At 54.1% G+C, this 18,357-nt stretch overlaps 1 protein-coding gene across 2 annotated transcripts; it reads right to left on the reverse strand.

Moving 5' to 3' along the window:
* Positions 1 to 2,624: 2,624 nt before the first annotated feature.
* Positions 2,625 to 17,920, reverse strand: LOC150042993 (glycogenin-1). 2 transcript variants are annotated; one of them, XM_090323259.1, is made up of 8 exons: positions 17,765 to 17,920; positions 15,751 to 15,886; positions 14,781 to 14,955; positions 14,440 to 14,602; positions 8,516 to 8,642; positions 4,718 to 4,937; positions 3,229 to 3,279; positions 2,625 to 2,974 (listed from the first exon to the last, which is right to left on the reverse strand). In XM_090323259.1, exons 1-8 carry the CDS (start codon positions 17,769 to 17,771, stop codon positions 2,801 to 2,803), a joined length of 1,053 nt encoding a protein of 350 aa, XP_090179385.1. In that variant the 5' UTR covers positions 17,772 to 17,920; the 3' UTR covers positions 2,625 to 2,800. The 2 variants fall into 2 exon arrangements, with proteins under 2 accessions (XP_090179385.1, XP_090179386.1); XM_090323260.1 differs by lacking the exon at positions 3,229 to 3,279 and having other exon boundaries at positions 17,765 to 17,918.
* Positions 17,921 to 18,357: the final 437 nt, after the last annotated feature.

Here is an 18,357-nt window from a genome sequence, read left to right on the forward strand (position 1 = left end):
AAAAAAGCATAAGCCTCTTTGGTGTTATAATTTAATGACTTTTCTTTAAACACAATAAAAGGGAATAATTAAATCTCATTTCTTTGAGGTTGCATATTACGTAGTTTCTGACATACACAAAAAATACTGTGAGAATAATGTGCTCAGTCAGCTTTTTTTTGTGGGAGGAAAGGGGACAGTCCTGGGCTTGAACTTGGGCCTGGGTGCTGTCCTTGGGCTTTCTCAAGGATAGAGCTCTACCACTTGAGCCACAGCACCTTTTCTATGTATTTGGGACTGAGGAATGGAACCCATGTCTTTGTGCAAGCTAGGCAAGCGCTCTACCACTAGGCCAAACTCCTGGCCTCATTCAGCTTTTGTTTTGATCAATTTAGCAGGTTGAAATTCTTGTTCAAAATTATAGTATGTATTCGGTTTAAAATTCCTTGTGTAAAACATTGGTTCCAATTCATTTACCCATGTGTAAGAAAATAAGAGTTCGGATGATCCCCCGTCTGAATAACACGCTTAAGTGGTTGTTGAGGTTAGCGATGAGAGCCCAGGGGACTCCCGCCTGGCAGTCCTCTATTCACAGCACTTACCAGCATTCTCTTCGGAGCATTTAGGCGAGAATCGCTGAAAATGTGAGGATACATTCAATGTCCCACTCCTAGTAACTCAAATACTTTATTTTTAGTACATTGACTCTACCACATTTGCAAAATAAAGTATAAGGATTTTAAAACAGGCATGCACTTTATGTATTAATTACACATCTTGATCCAGCATGCTACCAATGCCCAGATGGATGGTCTGACCTTCCTGTGGTGAGTTTGTCTTAGGGGCCAGCGGCTGTTAAGCCCACCGTTGTTGGCAGTGGGACAGAGAAGAGGAGTAATTAACGCAGTGGAGTCTTACTATTGAGATACAGCCTGTTTATCTACCGTACTAAGACTGGTGGTCTTGGCTACGTGGAAAGGATTTGGCAGTGTAACTCCCGCTCTGCAGGATGAAGTTGAGAGCTCACATGAAGACAGCCTTGACGGATCAAAGGAAAAAAATCTCAGCCTGGCTCAGTGACTTCCCAGCCACAGAGCTTGGGCCTTTTTTGCTAGTTACCGTGATAAACGTCACTTTCGTCTTCTGAAAGCTAATGGCCTTCACCAAATACTTACGTAAAATATAAAAATTATGTAAGCTTTTACAGCTGAGAGCTTGTTTCTTCTGTGTTAAAAGACAGGCAACAAAAGGGAGTAAATACAACCCAAAACCCAAGAGTGTTTGACCCAACTCGGACGATTCTACGTCTGGTTTATATCTAAACTTTCCCTAACACTCTTAGGAGTGTATACCCTACCTTTCCTAACACACTTACTGCACGTGGCATGGCCACAGAACTAGGGGATGGTATTTCTCAGAAGCTCTGGCTGCTAAACATCCCGAGGGAGGGAGGGCTCTGCAGAGGCACCAGACACACGGAGGCACTTAAAATCTTTGGTAAATGTCTCCAGTAGTTGAAGATGGTTGTAACTTGTTCTCCACCAGTCCAAAGGGGCTGCTTTACCCTCAAGGGTCATTTCCTGTTTTACGACTGGGGGTAAATACTTAGGATCTTCTTGAGCTCCTGGTAGTTTTGCCTCCAAGGTGGCTTCCCAGCCAACTCTGTCCTCTAGGAAGTCGTTCAGCCACTGCCTACAAACAAGCCGGATGAAGACAAAGGAGGTGACAAGACTAGGTCACGAAAGCCACTGCAGCCTCCGCTCTACTACACCTCAACTGATTCTCCACTCACAAGTACTGTCCACTCCTGTTCTCTTCAGATCTCAATGTTGAAGGCCATTTTGGGTTCATGCATTCTAAATTCACATATAAACTTGCTAAACGTTAACTTGAGTTAGAAACACTAGACAGAAGGCACTGGGTGCAGTGCAGATTCTGATGTTCTGAAAGACGACTGTGTTCAGAGACTGACAGCCTGGCAATTTTAGGGTTGCGGTATTCTAACTGAATACCTCCCGGGTGGATGACAGACTAGTTTCATCTCACTTTGCTCTCTCAGCTCACCGTGTAGGGAACATTAGATTTAAATCTACTAGGTAGCTTTCCACTCAGACTGCAAATAATTTAAAATAACCTAATCTGTTCAAGCGTAAAATGGGGAATAATTAAACCACCAGCATACCACAGTAAGTCTTTATTTTTCATACAGGATAGGCTGCTGTGGGGAACCCCCAGAATGCACTGCTACCTTCAAATACACAACTGCACGGAAGCTTTTCCACACGCCGCCTTGCAGTGCACTGGTGCACTGACAAGCCGTGGTCAGCGCCCCTGATGGGTTGTCTCGTGGGTCAGCGCCATTGATGGGTAGTTTTGTGGATGGCTCACTTGGCAGGTCTACTACAGGCAATTCCCAAATGCAGGTCCCCAGAAGGGAAGGTGTAAGGAGCAAGTGAGAGATGGGCCACATAAAGGGAGGCTTAGAGCTGGGATCTGAACCACTAGAGTTCATCTAGTCATTGTAACAGTGTGATTGCTGGGTTTCCTTCACCCAGGACTGCGGTCAGCGTGACAGAGTTTCTGAACCATGAGCTACATAAGAGAAAGCCTGCAAACACTCAGCGGGAAGTGTGAACCGAAATACCTCACAACTTCTGCCCAGTTCTCACCTGCATCCTGCAAAAGCCTTCATCTAGTGAGTAAGTGCAAGCCTCCACAACTGTAACAGACTTCTTGCAGCCCAGCTCTAGATAGATACTACGTGCTGTGTCAGAAACCAGTGCCTGCAATGGGCTGTCCACAGAAAGTGGCGGTGGTGCTTCTACTGGAGGTAAGCGTCGAGTTTCCGCTTGATGTTATCGAAGGAATCCACTCCCATGTAATCGGCCTGGCCCTGTTCCCACCGCTCCTTCCGCTCCTCCGAGGACACGGTAGGCTGGGGTGCCGCTGGGGTCTCCCCGAGGGACATATTAGAGACAGCTCCTGAGACCTGCTCCTAGAAGACATCACCAGAGACCCTGAGAGCCGGGAATGAGACCACTAGAAAGGCGGTCAGCTGACGTAGGTGAGAAGAGTCAGGATGGATTACCATGCAAAGTGGAAAAATGAAAATAACTACACGGAACAGATGGGGGGAGACACGACAGTACAGGGGTCGCATGGCTGTATCTCCTAACAAAATGAGGACTTCCCGACTCAGTGGAGACATAGGGAGGACAGTAACCAGGGGAAGGTTTAAGTTCTGCATACCTTTCTACAGAAGCCACAAGAGAAAGCCAGTGAATAGGCCAAGTCTGAGAGCTGCAAACAGTTCATTAGAGAGCGTGAGTGGGCGGGCGAGGGACGGGACACACGTCTGGTGATAAACTCTCAATCTAGGTGGGCTTGGAGAGGTTGAGAACTTAAACAAGGCGATGCCGAAGGTGCTAGAAACCTGCCCAGAGAGCTTCAACACCTACTTAAGCTGCTGCATTGAAAGAAGGAAAGTGGAATGATTCCATGGTTTTCCTTTCCATGCTTCCATTCCCACTTCTAGTCTTAGGTGCTAGAAGTCTTTGCAGGGGGAAAAAAAAAACGTGAATGGGTAGAAACTGGCAGAGTGGGGCGTACTTTTGGAATTCCTGTCTATGGGCATGTATGTATGTTAACCAACACTGCATCTCCAGGGAGGGTGTGGCTGAGGTGGCATGAGGAAGTGCCACCCCTGGCTGGCCCTGCCTCTGCCCTGTTGGCAGCAAGCTCCCAGGCCCACATCGGCACTTTGCCTGTCATCTTCCTCACCTGCCACAAACAGCACTGCAGTCCACGGAGACGTTACGCAGGCCCCACCTTGAATTTTTGTAAGGATTCCAGTCTCTCTGACCTGGATTTGAGCCCGGGTTCTACTGTACAAGTCATGTGACCTCTTTTGGGGGGGGCAACCCATACTAGACAGAGTGCTTGCGGGGTTGGACAAGCCTAGCTAAGCTACTGAGAGCCTTGCTCCAGGCGTGGCGCAAGGGCGACCTGCCCGCAACTGTTAAGCAAGGAGGACGAGCGGGTTCTTCCCCCACTCTCCAGTTTCCATTTTATACAAATGGTAGCAAGTCACATGACAACAATGTAGGCTGCAGACAAGGGAAGGCTCCCTGGTAACCGATTCCAGTGGCCCTGTGTCATCCTGTTCTCTGTGTCTTAGTGTCAGATAGCACTCCTGGTCCTCTTCCAAGCCATCCAGAACTCACCTCAGAAAGGCCCCTCTGAAAGGACACTCACGACAGCGCCCCTGCAGAAGTGAGTGTAAGCCCGCCCCGAGGGGACATCGGGACCCTACAGTATCACAGGACTAAAGTATCCCTCACCCGCTCATACTGTTGTGCTTTGCACCCAACACCCGCTTTCTAAGAGGGGAACCTCCCCTCTCTGCCCCCACTGGAATGAAACCCGGGGTTGCGTGCGTGCCAGGCAGGCACTTTACCAGTGTGAGCTGCAGGCCTCGCCTGGACACTTACTACTTTAGGAATCATCTCAGGATCTTTTGTGGACAGGGAACTGGTAAAGGAACAGTTGTGGCCTGTGGGAGAGCAGAAAACGGCGGAAGCCCCACCCGTGCGCTCAGAGCTGGGGTTTTCCACACGTGCTGGCACTGTTTCTTCATTCTCACTGACACACTAAATGTTCCTGATCTGCATCGCTCTCCCATGCTTTCAAAAGTGCAGCACTAGCTATGAAGAACGTGAGAGGAGAAAGTAGGACCTACCACACTCAGGTACGAGCCCGGGTCAGGAATGAGGCCCAAGTTTTGCAGCAGAGGAGCGACGGAGGTGGTGAAGAGTCCCCACCACAGGCCGAGAAACTCCGGGTGAGTCACGGGGGTGTCGTGGGATGTGCTTTTGACACTTTGGGTTTGGGGGTCGTACGAGTAATTCCATGGCTTCACTTGTCCCAGGAAATGCACAACCTTGGCACTGGCGCCAAACCTGCAGAGAGATGCGGAGGGAATGGTTGGTAGTGTGGGCGCTGGCACCGGTGGCCTGTCCATCTTGCAGTGAAGAGGTGCCCTCACTGTAACGATGGCAGTGGTATCCGAAATGGTTCAGCCTGCCAAAGACACTCGTGCAGAAGCAGCAGCCGAGGGTGGGCAGGGTGCAGCCATGTGTGATGTGGAAGAAGCTTAAGCTGGCCCAGAGCTCCCACACTCAACAGCCCCCGAACACCTGCCCAGGTAGACAGCGCGTATCTAATAGATAACGTAAATATAAATGTGCTGTGGTCACGATACAGAAGCCCATCAACGTAAACCAAACCCAGAACCTAGTGTGAACTTTAGTCCTTCTCTCCTGCCACCCCACAAATGGAAACTGTGGGGGTGAGGCTTAAGTGAACTAAGAGTCGGCTGTTGGTATATGCTGGGCACTGGTGTTGAAGGCTCTTCCTCAGTTTAGCTCCACGACTGAGGCAGGTGAGGCATGACGCTGAGCAGCAGAGGGCTCCCCACCCACAGCGGGGGCACCCCCAGAATCTGAGCCAAGTGGCCATGCCCAACCACAGAGGATGAATCTGAGAGGAGAGGAGCCAAAGCCCCAAGCTCGGCCAAGCACCCTGCCACAGGAAGTAAGACGCAGGAAAGAAGGCTGGAGGCAGGCTGCCTGCCCCAGGCGTCTGCACCTACCCAGAGTTCCAGAGTTCCCATCCCAGCGCTGCTCTCCTCTAAAAACCATTTCCTACCATCCTAATCAACTCACCGGCCATTCCGGAAAATCCCTAACAACCGTATAGAAGTGAAATAGGCGGGAACAAGGTCTTAAGGAAAAGGAGAAGCTACTTCATGCTTAAAAGTGGTAAAGCACCAGCCTAGCATGTGAAAAGAGAGGGGAGGGGAGAGGGAAGAGAGGGGAGGGGAGAGAGAAGAGAGGGGAGGGGAGAGGGAAGAGAGGCGGAGGGAGAGGTAGAGGGAGGAGAGGGAGAAATAAGGAAGGAAGGGAGGAAGGGGAAAAGGAAAAATCAAGGAAAAGAGAAAAGGAAAAAAGAACATTTTAGCCTAAATGCAACTGGGCACACCTCACCAAAGGGTGACGGGACATTTTCCAGTGCTGTGTGCCCCCAGAAGGTGCAGCAGGGTGGTCGTGTAAACTGCTGGCCCAAGGCAGGCGCCAGCGGGTAGAAGGGCAAGGTCGGGCTTCAGCCCAGAGAGAGGGGAAGAGGGTTTCCTGACTCACGCCCAATCGCCAGCCAGGAATGAAAACAAGACAGGGGGACCTCTCCCAACTGCCTCTAAAGACCAGCAGCCATTCATTCTGCCCCAGTATGGGATTTGCCTCGGCTTGCACACATCTCTTAAAATAACTGTTCTAATTTTAACTTGCTAGAATCTCCAGAGAGCCATCCAGATCACAAGACACAGTTTGAACCTGACCCAGCACCGAGCCCGCTTATGTGAGCCTCGAAAATAAATCTCGGTGACCCGACGTTACCAAAGGATGAGACAGGATTTTCCTGCGTGGCTTAGAGGTTGGGAAATATGCGAGGGCCTCAGGGAAGGGAGCAGGCAGGGTCCTGGTTCTCCCCAGGGCAGCGTGCACGCAGACTCCAATGAGGACCTGCAGCGCTGTCTAGGGGAAGCATCTACCTGAGGAGGCTATGGGGGTACCCTGGGCAGGAGAGGGGTGCCGCCCAGGGAAGCTCCACCCCCAGGCTTCCTTGCTCTGCCCTCCCTCTCAGGAGGGCCTGGGAAATGAGAACCACTCAACCCCGGCCCCCCCCCCCCCCCATACATGCTGGGAATTGACTGGCCACGTGGCCTGGTGCGCTGGCCTCTCCCTAGACTCACTGTGGCCGCCTCACCCGTCGCCGTCTCTCTTGCTGGCTGGCTGCCCACACTGAGGGCCTGTGAACCCACCTGCCCACACTCTCCTTCCTTCACGTGGAATTCTGACGGTGTGCTCCCCTCTTCTTGGAGCCTGGTTTCCACCTGTGCCCAGAGGCCCCTCCTCGCCTGCCCCACCCCTCTGCACCTCAATCGTGTCCACGTAAAACCCCACAGCTGCTTAGAGAACAATCGTCCTTCGCCTACCCTGGCCACCTGTATTCTTGGCCTCAGCGCGCAGACGCGCTTGGCAGGCTTCCCTCGGGCTTTCTCCTGCAGACCTCTCATTCCAAGGCCACTCGTAATGGGGAGAAGAACAGGGGAAGGGGGCAGAGAGGCAGGAGGACAGGGGATTGGGCTCTGAGGTCTGGTCCCCAGGCTGCAGGGAGTGGAGGGGCTCTGCGCAGTCCAGGAGAGCTGCCATGGTAATGCCACACACCAAAGAGACTTCCAAAACGCGCACTCGGGCTTTGCGCTAGGAAGAAGCCATTTTCATCCTTTTTGGGGAAGTTCATTCAGAGGATTCACTGAGTTGAAGACAGGACTAAGGTTCTAAGTTTCTCTCCTCCTCCCTCCCTGCCACCTGGAGCTGAATCTGCCCCACTGGCTTCTTGTGCTGCCTTACAAAAAGAGGAACACAAAACCATGCTGGCAGTAAGGTAGGCAGCACATGAAGGTAAACTGAGTCAGAGGGAAACAGGCCTGTGTGTGTGGGCAGCGGCACCCTCTGTCAGCTGCGTGCCTCTCTGGGAGGCTATCCGAAATCCCCTTTCCCTACAGGGCAGGGCACACAGTGACACGGCCCCCGCCCACGGCTGCCTGTGAGCCACTCATTCAGCCAGGGGCCTCGCTCCCTTGCTTTACTGGTGCACGGCCGAGATGAGCGAGGCGGCTCTGGGTCAAGACGCATGAGAACAAACCAGGTCTGCATCTGAGAGCACTGGATGAGGAAACAGGAGTGAGAGGCTCTTTGTGTGCTGTTCACCCGGAATGCCCGGCGCCCAGCGTGGAAACAGGAGCCAAGCCGGCAGCGGGCCGCCCTGCCCAACCTGACAGCCAAAGAAGTCTGAATCATCTCCTTAGATCCACATGCATGAGTCAGAGGCTCAAGAACAAGCCCTGGGCCCTGGGCCCTGGGCCACAGAAACACCGCGTTAGCCTGGCCCTGGGCTGACAACGACAATAACAACACAGGGCACCTGTCCCTCGGGGATTCCTGCCAATCCACTGCATCCTCTGACAGCCCTGAGGGAGGACCTGATGGCTTCCTCTATCTGCAAGGGGAAACGCAGGCCCAAGCAAGCCATGGAGCAGAGAAGGGTCCCTGGGGCACACCCTGCCTTGGGGATACAGCACTACCCTCAGCCGAGAGCTAAGTGCCCCCCCTCCAAGCCCACCTGGTCCCCCCTCCAGGTGTGGACCTTCAAGAGGGCCAGCGCCTGGGCAATGGATGAGCTCTGTCCTCTAAGGCGGGCCAGGGCCCCGGTGTCACCCCACACCCAGCCGGCAGGACCACACTCCCTCAGACTGTGCCAGGCGTCTTCTCAGGGAAGAACTTTACTCCCCTTGGAAAGATGAGGAGCACCTCGGGGGGGGGGGTCATAAACATCACCCTCTGCCTGCCTCCACTGCGCACGCGTGTGCGCGCACGCACACGCACACACACACACACACCCACACACACACACTCACGCTTTAAATGCCGGGAGGTAGGAGTAGATGGCGATACTGCTCATGTTATAGATGAAGGGCAGGTGCTTTCTGATGTCCGTCGTGGCCCAGCTGCTAAAAAAGGTGTTGAGTAAGCCCTGGTCCCCACCTGAAAGAGAGAAGAGCGTGCTGTTAGCGGCCACATCGCTTCACAGGAAGACGGAACGGGGCCGATTCTGTTTCAAAGGAAGTCCTAGGTCACCCCCGTAAAGGATGCTTTGGGGGCGTGGCCACTAGTTCACGAATTCAACTCGTGTTTCCCGAGCGGCTTCGATGTGACCGCGCACTGGACATGGTGCTCGGGGGTGACGGGAGTAAGACGCGTTGTCCCCTGCGCCAGGGCCTGTGGTGGTGGAGGCTGTGCTCGTGGAGGAGCACATGTCCAAGGACCCTGTGTTGAAGCCAGGTGCCAGGGCTGCAGAGAAGCAACGGGCAAATGAGGTAGGGCAGGGGACGGCAGGTGGTACTGCAGGCCGAGCAAAGCTGCCCGGGACAAGCCTGACCTGAGCACAAATAGGAGACGTGGAGACACACCGAGGGCCCCCAGAGAGGGGGCCCAAAGAATGAGCAGGGATGACTTCATCCTGGGACCTGCGCCAGGGACTGCTGGTATTCAGAAAGGAGGGTATGAGAAGGAGGGCCGCCCTGAGGCATTCCAGTCTCAGCATGCCTTGACGGTTCACGCCTGGGATCCCAGGAGACCTGGGAGGTGAGACTGAAGCCAGCAGAGACACACAAGCCCCCTTCTCAACTCCTAGGCTGCTCGGGAGCTGCGACTGAAGTCAGCTTCATGAGCACACGAGCCTCTCTTCTCACCCATCAGCCTGTGTGTTGGTGCAGGCCCGACACCTCCGCTGGTGGGTGTCGTGATGGACAGACATCAATCAGGATTAAGATTCAGGTCAGCCTAGGCTAAAACTTAAGGTGCTCTTATCTCAATAAAAGCTGGGTGTGGTAGCACATATCTGCTTGCAAAGCTACTTCTGGAAGCCCTTAAAGTGTGTGGATTGCAGTCCAGGCTGGCAGCCAGACCTTGGCCCCAAAACAACCAGTTGGGAAAAACACTACTACCACAAAAAAAGTCATTTCTATAGAAAATGTCTACAGTTTTCCACAGGCATAATACATAGTCTCAACTGTTATCCAGTCAGGGCAGAGAAGGGAAGATCAGAGCATCTCTTCTTCGCTTGCATTTTAACTATTATCACATTACAGACAAGCGCTGAAATGATATGAGATTCACAATGCACCCTGGTGACAATCCTGCAGCCATCAGGAAACCTGCCAGGGATGACCAGGTTACAGCTTAGGGAGGCCGGGGTCTGGGACGGGGCTCATCCCGGAGTTCACTGGGGCTCAGTGGATTAACCCGCTGAGCTTAGCGAGATCCAGGCACTGCCCTTCCCCCAGGCCCGCCTCTCACTGGCCGAGACCCACTGAACAACTGATCTGTTGTGGGAAAACCAATGACATTTCACCACTTTGTGCCGTACCTTTTCACACTGAAAGAGACATTCTGGACAGGTAAACTAGTGCACACCTGCCAGGACACACTTATTTCAAACTAGAACGTTACTTTCCTAGTGTCCGGCAGATCTTCCAGACAATCTCAGCACTTCTGAACCTGTACCAACGGAGAGGATGCTAACTGTACAATTAGCTATTAAATTTCTTGCAGGTCTCAAAGAGCCTAAGTTCCCAGAGGCAAGGGAGGAAATGTTGCGTTATTTACATCTACACTGGGCCCTTAACCTAGCATCTTTGCTCAGCCTGGAAGCTAAAATAACTTGAAACAATAAGTTGGCCTGCTACCAAAAGGCAGGCCAGAGAAATCTCTCAAGAAAACTTCTAGACCCCATAAAATGCCGACTGTGCTGATTTTCAGTGGTGAGGTGCTTTGGGGTATCATGGATGACAGGAAGTGGGAATAAAGGATCCCACATCTGTTCTCTGTGAGATGAGCTGTTCTGTCTGTTCAAAGACCTGAATTTTAAGTACTTAATCTGTAATAAAGTCAAATCGGCAGGGATCTTCCACCGAGATGTCTCGTAGGGAATGCTGCAAGGCAGAGAATGCAAGCACGCATGCACCTGCGTGCATATACACATGCACACACACAGCCCTCAGCCATAGTGTTTAAAGGGACTCCAGTTCCCACGTGGCTTTGCCACCAGCTCAGTGACATGGGGGACGCCACCATCCTGACCCCGGGGCACGATGGGTTCTCAGTCAATGCTGGACATGGAATGCATGGCTTCCTCGCACGGCTGCTGAGGAATGAGGGAGCCTGAACACACACGTTGCTCGGCGGTCCCTTCCTCCCGTGGCCGTGATCCCTGCAAACTGCAGCAGTAAAGAAAATGGACTGCTACGTTCAAAAAGACTCCCGGGTGCAATGAGATAAAAATAGCTCTTACGAAAAAAAAAAAAAGATCTCACTGTCGTGGGTTCATTTATTTTGCCACTGCATGCAACACACAGCTTCTGCTTTCCCGTATGCATTGCGTCAACCACCAGTGAAGTGACAGAAATCACTCTGAGAGCAGCCAGGACCTCCTGCGTGGTGGCTGGCAAAGCCCCTGCACGAGGTGGTGGCCCGACAGAACCACACCGTGGGGTGGGAAGGCCTCTGAACCCAGGTGGCCGGGCCAGGGCTGGTGTAGAAAGCTGTCGTTCTTCATTCGTTTTGGGGGAAGGAGGCTAGGGGTGTGGCTGGAGAGGTAGAGCATTTGCCTAACAGGTAAAGGCTCAGGCTTTGAACTCAAATTCAGCCCAAATAACAACACAACATGATCACACTCCATTTAAAAGGTATCAGTGACAACTCAGAATTTGGAACAGGAAGGTTACACATGATGCTTAAGATGAAACCAAATGGATCTACTTTTCCCCCAAAATACTACTATAGACTAAAATTCCAGTACACAAATAAAAAGTTTACGGGATTTAGGTTACAGTAAATAAAATAAATGCTAAGATTCAAAAGGGGTCAGAAAAGATGGGCTTTGCACACACAGAAGAGATGGAATAACAGCCTTTTTGATCACTAAGCTCTAGTCCTCTCTACCTCAGAATCTTTGACTCACACAGGAAGAAAAATAAAGCTCATCTCACATTCAGATAATTTCTTCAAAGTCAAATGAAGAGTCAAGTGCACCAGGAACACTGAGGAGGCAACCCTGTGACAGTTTCCCATCACCTACGACATGGCTCAGCTTTTGGGAAGTGCAATAACATAAGTGATGAAGAAACCTGTGAGATAACAGAAACCCGCAGAGCAGCACAGGGACGGACACAAGACCCGTCCGCAGGGAAAAGGAGAGGCCAGCTGTGAGTGAGTTGTGCTGTCACTGATCTCAGTTCTCACTCGGGACACTGGGGAAGGGAAGGAATGCAGTATGCATGGCCTTATCGGGGGTCCTGTCGGGGCCAGGGACAGTGGCAGGGGAAAAGTTACAGGGGCTGAGTGAAGGAATGCAGCATGCGTGGCCTTATCGGGGGTCCTGTCGGGGCCAGGGACAGCGTTGGGGTTGTGGTTACAGGGCCTGATGACTAGAAGAGTGACAGCCACATTCCTTTGCAGAAGGAGGGCTGTGAAAACTGTCACAGAGCTCAGCCAGCAGCAGTCAGAGGGGCTGGTCAGAGTCGCCAGCTCCAGCCCCGCTGTGTCGCAGGAGCTCACCAGGCCCTGCCGCTTCCATTTAAACACCAGCAAGAGACTAAGCAGGAGTTTCGGTGCTAGCGGGCGACGCATGCTCCTGAGGCCTGGCTCGAGAGCCAAGTGTGACCCCGCTGCACACGTCACCATCCTCATGAGAAGCCATTGCTTTATTCCCCTCTGAATTCAGAGCCTTGACAACTCCTGGCTCTCTCCATTAAGCTGTTCTGTTCACTGAGCCAGCCCAGTCCTCTGTGGGGAGCAGAGGGAAGCGAAGGGTGGTGTGAGGGTGGGAGAAGGTGAGCTCGGGCTCCTGCAGCCAAGTGAGGTGTGCCAGTAAGCACAGACCCTCCCTCCCGGCACTTCCTCTTTCCTGGGGGAAGCAGGAAGTGTTTCCTCATCCAGCCCTGACGATCAGTGAATCCACTAGCTTGGCGAATGCCTGCGGATGGATACCAGAACGCAGCAGGAAGCCAGGCCTGGCTCCCAGACTCCACAGCTCCAGCCTGAGTTGCTCAGCCGTGCATGGCAGCCTTCACATCTGGGCTGGCTGCTGGGTTCTCCTTCCATGATGACAGCCACATTTTGGGTGGGCGGCAGACCTCAGGTCTATTTCAGAAGGTGAGCAGTGGAGCTGGTCACAGTTACAAATGGGTGCTTCCTTCATTCAGGAGAAGAGGAAAGCCACTCGGGTGGGACAAATGGCATACTTTGCCTAAGAATTCTCTTCCTTTCTGCAGAGGTAACTGTGGTAACGCAGGCAGCAGGCATGGTGGCCCCGCTGAACTTGAACTTAAGCACACGGCTGTCAGCTGAGCTTGAATGCCCATGAAATTTTCATTCCTTTCCATGAAAGGAAATCAGCAAAACATAAAAATGGCAAAAGTGCATTTGCTGGCCAACACTAACGCTCAATTTATTATTTTCTCACTCAAGCTGCTTACTGTACTTCTTGTTAGATATAGCAAGGCCTATTCTGGCCTGGAGATTCCTGCTGTGTTTACAGCATCAATTAGTTGTATAAGGGCTTTCATTCTGACATGCCCATCATGTACATACAATGTATTTCCTCTACTCTGGCCCTTCCTGTCCTGCTACCAAAACAGAGAGCACCTTAGCATGCTGACAGCCCGAGGGCTGTCTCTGGGGAGGGAAGCTGATCTTTCTGCTGGACAGATGTTAACAGCACTGGCCTCCCTCAGTGGAGAAAAAAAGTGTCTTCAAGCCAGGTTTGGTGGCACACACCTGTAGCCTCAGCACTTGGGGACTGAAGAAGAAGGCCACCCTTGAGCTACAAAGCCAGACCCTGTCACAAACAGACAAATAGACAGACAAGGCACACTGTTGGCAAGCCAGCCAACACCCACTGGCATTGCCAACTGTCCTTTTGGGTGAGTAGAATTACTGCTGGTTGAGAGCTACTGGCTTAGACTGTCAACTAGCCAAACAGTGAAACAAGACTGAAATAAAGTTCCTTATTTTTGTAAGGAAGTTTGTGAAAGTAGCAAATCCCAAACCCTTGGCCAATTGACCAAACCAAATTCAGATATCCACCAACAGCAAGCACTCTTATCATAGACCTATGTACACACCATCAACAGAGGTACGATTATCTTTTCGTGTGTGTGTGTGTGTGTGTTTGCTAGTTAATTTGGAGATTCAGTTTCATGGATTTCCCTGCGCAAGCTGGTTTTAACCTGGGATCCGTATGCTTAGATCTCAGCCTCCTGAGTAGCCAGAATGACAGGTGTGAGTCACCAGCGCCCAGACCTTTCTTTACTTTTGAATAGTCATTGTATACTTAAATCATACTCTAATTGAAACATAGAAAAACCTCGTAAATCAATGGGCCGGGAGTTTGGCCTACTGGTTAAAGTGCTTGCCTACCATGTACAAAGACCCGGGTTCGATTCCTCGGTACCACATTCATAGAAAAAAGCCAGAAGTGGTGCTGAGGCTCAAGTGGTAGAGCTCTAGCCTTGAGAAAGTCCAAGGACAGTGCTCAGGCCCTGAGCTCAAGCCCAGGACTGGCAAAAAAAAAGAAAAAAGAAAAACCTCAACATTAATTTTATGATCTATAAGGGAAAAAAAGGTGTGTATACAAGTACACAGACACGCGTGCGCATGCACACACACGCACGCGCACACACACACATTTTAAAACGCTTGCTCCAGTTCTTGTGCATCCCAGACAATGACACGTCTGAAGTAACAAGAGGAGATAAGACAGGCTGAGCACGACACATACCATCGAAACTGCCCTGCTCGGCAGCCAGATGCAGCAGCTGGCTGTACGTCTCAGCCGAGGGCTGATAGACGAAGACCCCGGAGTTGAAGCAGTCGGGCCACCCCGGGTCTGGCGCTGCTGACAATTCTTCTCTCTCGAAGAGATCGTCGATATTTGCTAGGACCTGGCGCACAGGGGAGAGAGGCATTGTTGGGACCCCTCTGTGACAGACCCTCCTTTGTCCCTCCCTCGGTACCCAGCAGTGAGGACACCTCGAGCCTTGCTGACCGAAGTCCTCAGGTGCCTGGGGGTCTGTTACCGGGCGCGGACGGCCACGTTTCTGCTCGCCGAGCCACACTCACCAGCGTGTCTGCATCCATGAACACACATTTGGAATACTGTGTGAGGGACCAGCAGTGCAGCTTGGTCAGCGTGACCCCCAACTCGGGTCTCCTCATCAAAGTCAGATGAGCAGAATCCCCACTGTCTAGAACATCTACTGTGATGACTTCCGCAAAGACCGTCTCCAAGGCTTTCCTGTCAAAACAAAACCAGTGCTTAGACTCTTTTTAGAATGAGTGGCCTGTCTAACTTGGAACTGTTGCTTTACTGTCTATCCATCCATCTACCTGTCACCAAAGTGACCCGGTGCAGGGCTGTAATACTCCCACCCCCTTCACTCTGCCCTAAAGATCTCAGAACAGCCTGAGTCCATGGATGTGTAGACACGGGTGGTGGGATCACATCCAGCCTGGGCAAACAAGTCAGCTGGGCCCCATCTCAATGGATAAGCCAGACATGGCGCTGTGAGTCTATGATCATAGCCAGATGGCAGACGTCAACAGCAGGATCACAGACTGGGGCGGGGCTCAAATAGCATAGCAAGAGCCAGGCCCAGAGTTCAAATCCCAGTTAAAAAAATAATAATCATAAAAGTAAACTAACTTGACCACAGGTACCCAGTGCCCTCCAGTGCTTCCCTTAGCAAAACCACTGGCTCAGAAAGGCCTTTGATAAAGATTCTATACTGTCCCAGGTGAGTACTTGAAATAGAAAGGTGGGTTGAGCAGGGGGCATCAGACCCAAGACCCGCTAGCAGAGGTCAGCTGCGAGGCCGGACACCGCCTCCTGGAAGGAAGGGCCCGTGTCCCCAGACACAGAGGATAGTTCACACACTGGAGCCCTCACCCGGCAACTCTCGTCTTTCACTAACCCGCGGTCAACGCTTCTAATAGGGTGTAGCCTCAGACAGAGAAGGGGGCCGGAACCCGAGGGGCAGATGGATGGGCAGACAGGCAGACAAGCAGGCAGGCAGCGAGGGGAGGCGCTCACCTCATGGCATCAGAGACCTGGGGGGTGATGAGGACAACCAGCTCCCGGGTGGTCCTCTGCTGCTGGAGGGAAGAGCCCAGAACCAGGGCACCCTTGGCGTAGGCGTCGTTGGTGGCCAGTGTCACAAAGGCCTGATCTTAACACAGAGAAAAAACACCCTCAGCATAGTGGTGGCACTGGGCAAGGGCGGAATCGGCCCCTGGGAGGGCGACTTGCTCTGTCAGGAAAGGCGGCCTCAGAGAGAAGAGCCCAGGTAGTCATTCCAGGGGTGGTCCCGGAAGCTTGTCCCAGGGGCTCTCGCCTACAATCCTCAGGATTATGCTCAGGGGGCTGATTTCCCAAAGATTGCATTTTATAGCCAGCCAGGGCAGAAAAGGCTGCTAGATTCCATGTTCATCTCCACAAGAACCAGCAAAAGAACAACAGGACTGGAGGTATGGCTCAAATGGCAGAGCATCAGCCAAACAAGCAAGCGAGCTGCATCAATGGTTCAAGATTATGGTTCCGCAGGGTTGCTTAATATCTTGCTACAGGATGATCAGGCTTTTACAAGAACTAGATTCAACCTAGACACAATGAATTACCACACTAAACCACAGCTTAGTACGGGGAGGGATAGGGGGCAATTTTGGGCAATTAGCAGGTGGCCACAAGGAGATTAAGAACTCCATTCCCTCTCCCTCTACTTTGTAGGGGTAAGGATGTCTGTAGAAGGCCTGTGAAATCATTTGGTACAGACACATATGCTTCTTGTCAGCTGTCCCCAGCATTGGTGACATTATCAACACCCAAAGGGCCCTGGGTGGGTAAAAGCCTCCCACTTCGTGTGGTATTTTCACTCAACAAATCCAGCTGTCTGTCAGGACTGCCAGAGAACAGAGGCCCTGGTCTTCATGTTTCTGGCATGAGTCAGACCCTTCACCTGACCCTTTCCTCTATCTGGAACAAAGTTCCCAGGCCCCACCAGAGCTGAAGCGCTCCAATAGCTCCTCCCGGAAGGCCTTCCCTGCTTGTGTCAGCCACTCCTTCTGAAATGGGTTCAGAGACAAGCCCCACAAGCTCTAGCAAACTGCCAGTCCTTTGTGGAGGCAAGCAACACCCCCTGGCAGGCCCCTGCCACCGCGGACACACACACTCCAGAAACGCCTGCAAAGAACTGGAAGCCAACACGGATATCACGGATCTTCCTTCCTGCTCCATAACCTCAGCCCTGCGGCCTTTGCAAGTTTCTCGGTGTCTTCTGGGACATCCAGGTGCACAAGTCACTGTGGCAGGGGTCACCGGGGGCACGGCGGACCAATCAGGGGCCTGGTGTCAGGAAGCCACTCTGCCTTGGGTTTCCTCACTGTGCCTCGCGTGCGTTCCAGCCGGAGGCTGCAGGGTCGGGGCCTCGAGGAGGAGAGGAAGCCGAGGACCGGCCGGGCCGCCCAGACGCAGACCCGACGCAGACTCCGCTGGCCGCGCGGGGCCCTGACCAGCACAGACCACGACTGCGCTGTCAACAGCACTGACGCCTGTCACGCGTGCCCGGCAGCCCGGTCCGCACCCGCCCTCCACCGCCACTGCACCCGAGGGGCCCGGGGGGCGCGGGAGGACGGGGTCTCCGGGAGCCGCGCCGTGCTGGCGGGCGGGCCGCGGAGGGAGGCCCGGAGCCGGGACGTCGCCCTCAGCGCCCGGCCCGCGGCCCCGGGCACCACCGGCGCTTCCGGCAGCGCGACACCGCGACACCGCGGTGGCCGGGCGCCGGCCCGGGTTCCGGGGACGCCGAGGGCGCCGCCTGCGCAGAGGGCCGAGGCCGCCGGTGCGCGGCAGCCCGGACCGGGGCCTAAAAATAGGCCGGGCGGCGGCCAGGGCGGGCGGCGGGTGGGGCCGCGGGGCACCCGGAGGGCGCGGGGAAGCGCGCGGGGCGCCGGGGGGACTCGCCCGGCGCCGCGGTCTGCAGAGCGCAGGGCTCGCGCTCGGCCCCGACCCGGATGGGCGCGGGTCCCGGCCGGGAGGCGGGGAGGGCGCCTACCTGCCATGGCGGGCGCGGAGCCGCGGCGGCCGCCGCGGGCTGGAAAGGCCTGTGGGTCCCTCCGTCCGTCCCTCGGTCCGGGAGTCCCCGAGTCCGGCGGGGAACTGAGTCTGTGGAGATCCGACAACTGCCCGCCCGGCCCCGGCCCCCCGCACTCTTATAGCAGCTGTCACGTGGGCACAGGCCAGGCCCCGCCTCCTCTCTCTGGGCCCCGCCTCCTCCCGATGGACCCCGTCCCCTCCCGCCGAGCCCCGCCCCCTCCCGCAGGGCCCCGCCCACTTTCGCCCGGCCCTGCCCTCCCCCGCCGGGCCCCGCCCCCTTTCGCCGGGCCCCGCCCCCTTTCGCCGGGCCCCGCCCCTCCCGCCGGGCCCCGCCCTCCCCGCCGGGCCCCGCCCCCTCCCGCCAGTCGGGCGCCTCAGCTTCGCGCCTGGTCAGTGCAGGCTCCTCAGGGCCACCTGCGGGGGGAGCAGGCCGCTGACAGCATCCCAGGACGGTGAGTGGATTCCGGGGACCCCTGACTGGAGCCCGGGACCCCTGACTGGAGCCCGGGACCCCTGACTGGAACCCGGGACCCCTGACTGGAGCCCGGGACC

The sequence above is a fragment of the Megascapheus bottae genome, chromosome 32, assembly GCF_031878675.1.
Source record: "Megascapheus bottae isolate mThoBot1 chromosome 32, mThoBot2.hap1, whole genome shotgun sequence".
Taxonomy (NCBI): Eukaryota; Metazoa; Chordata; class Mammalia; order Rodentia; family Geomyidae; genus Megascapheus; species Megascapheus bottae.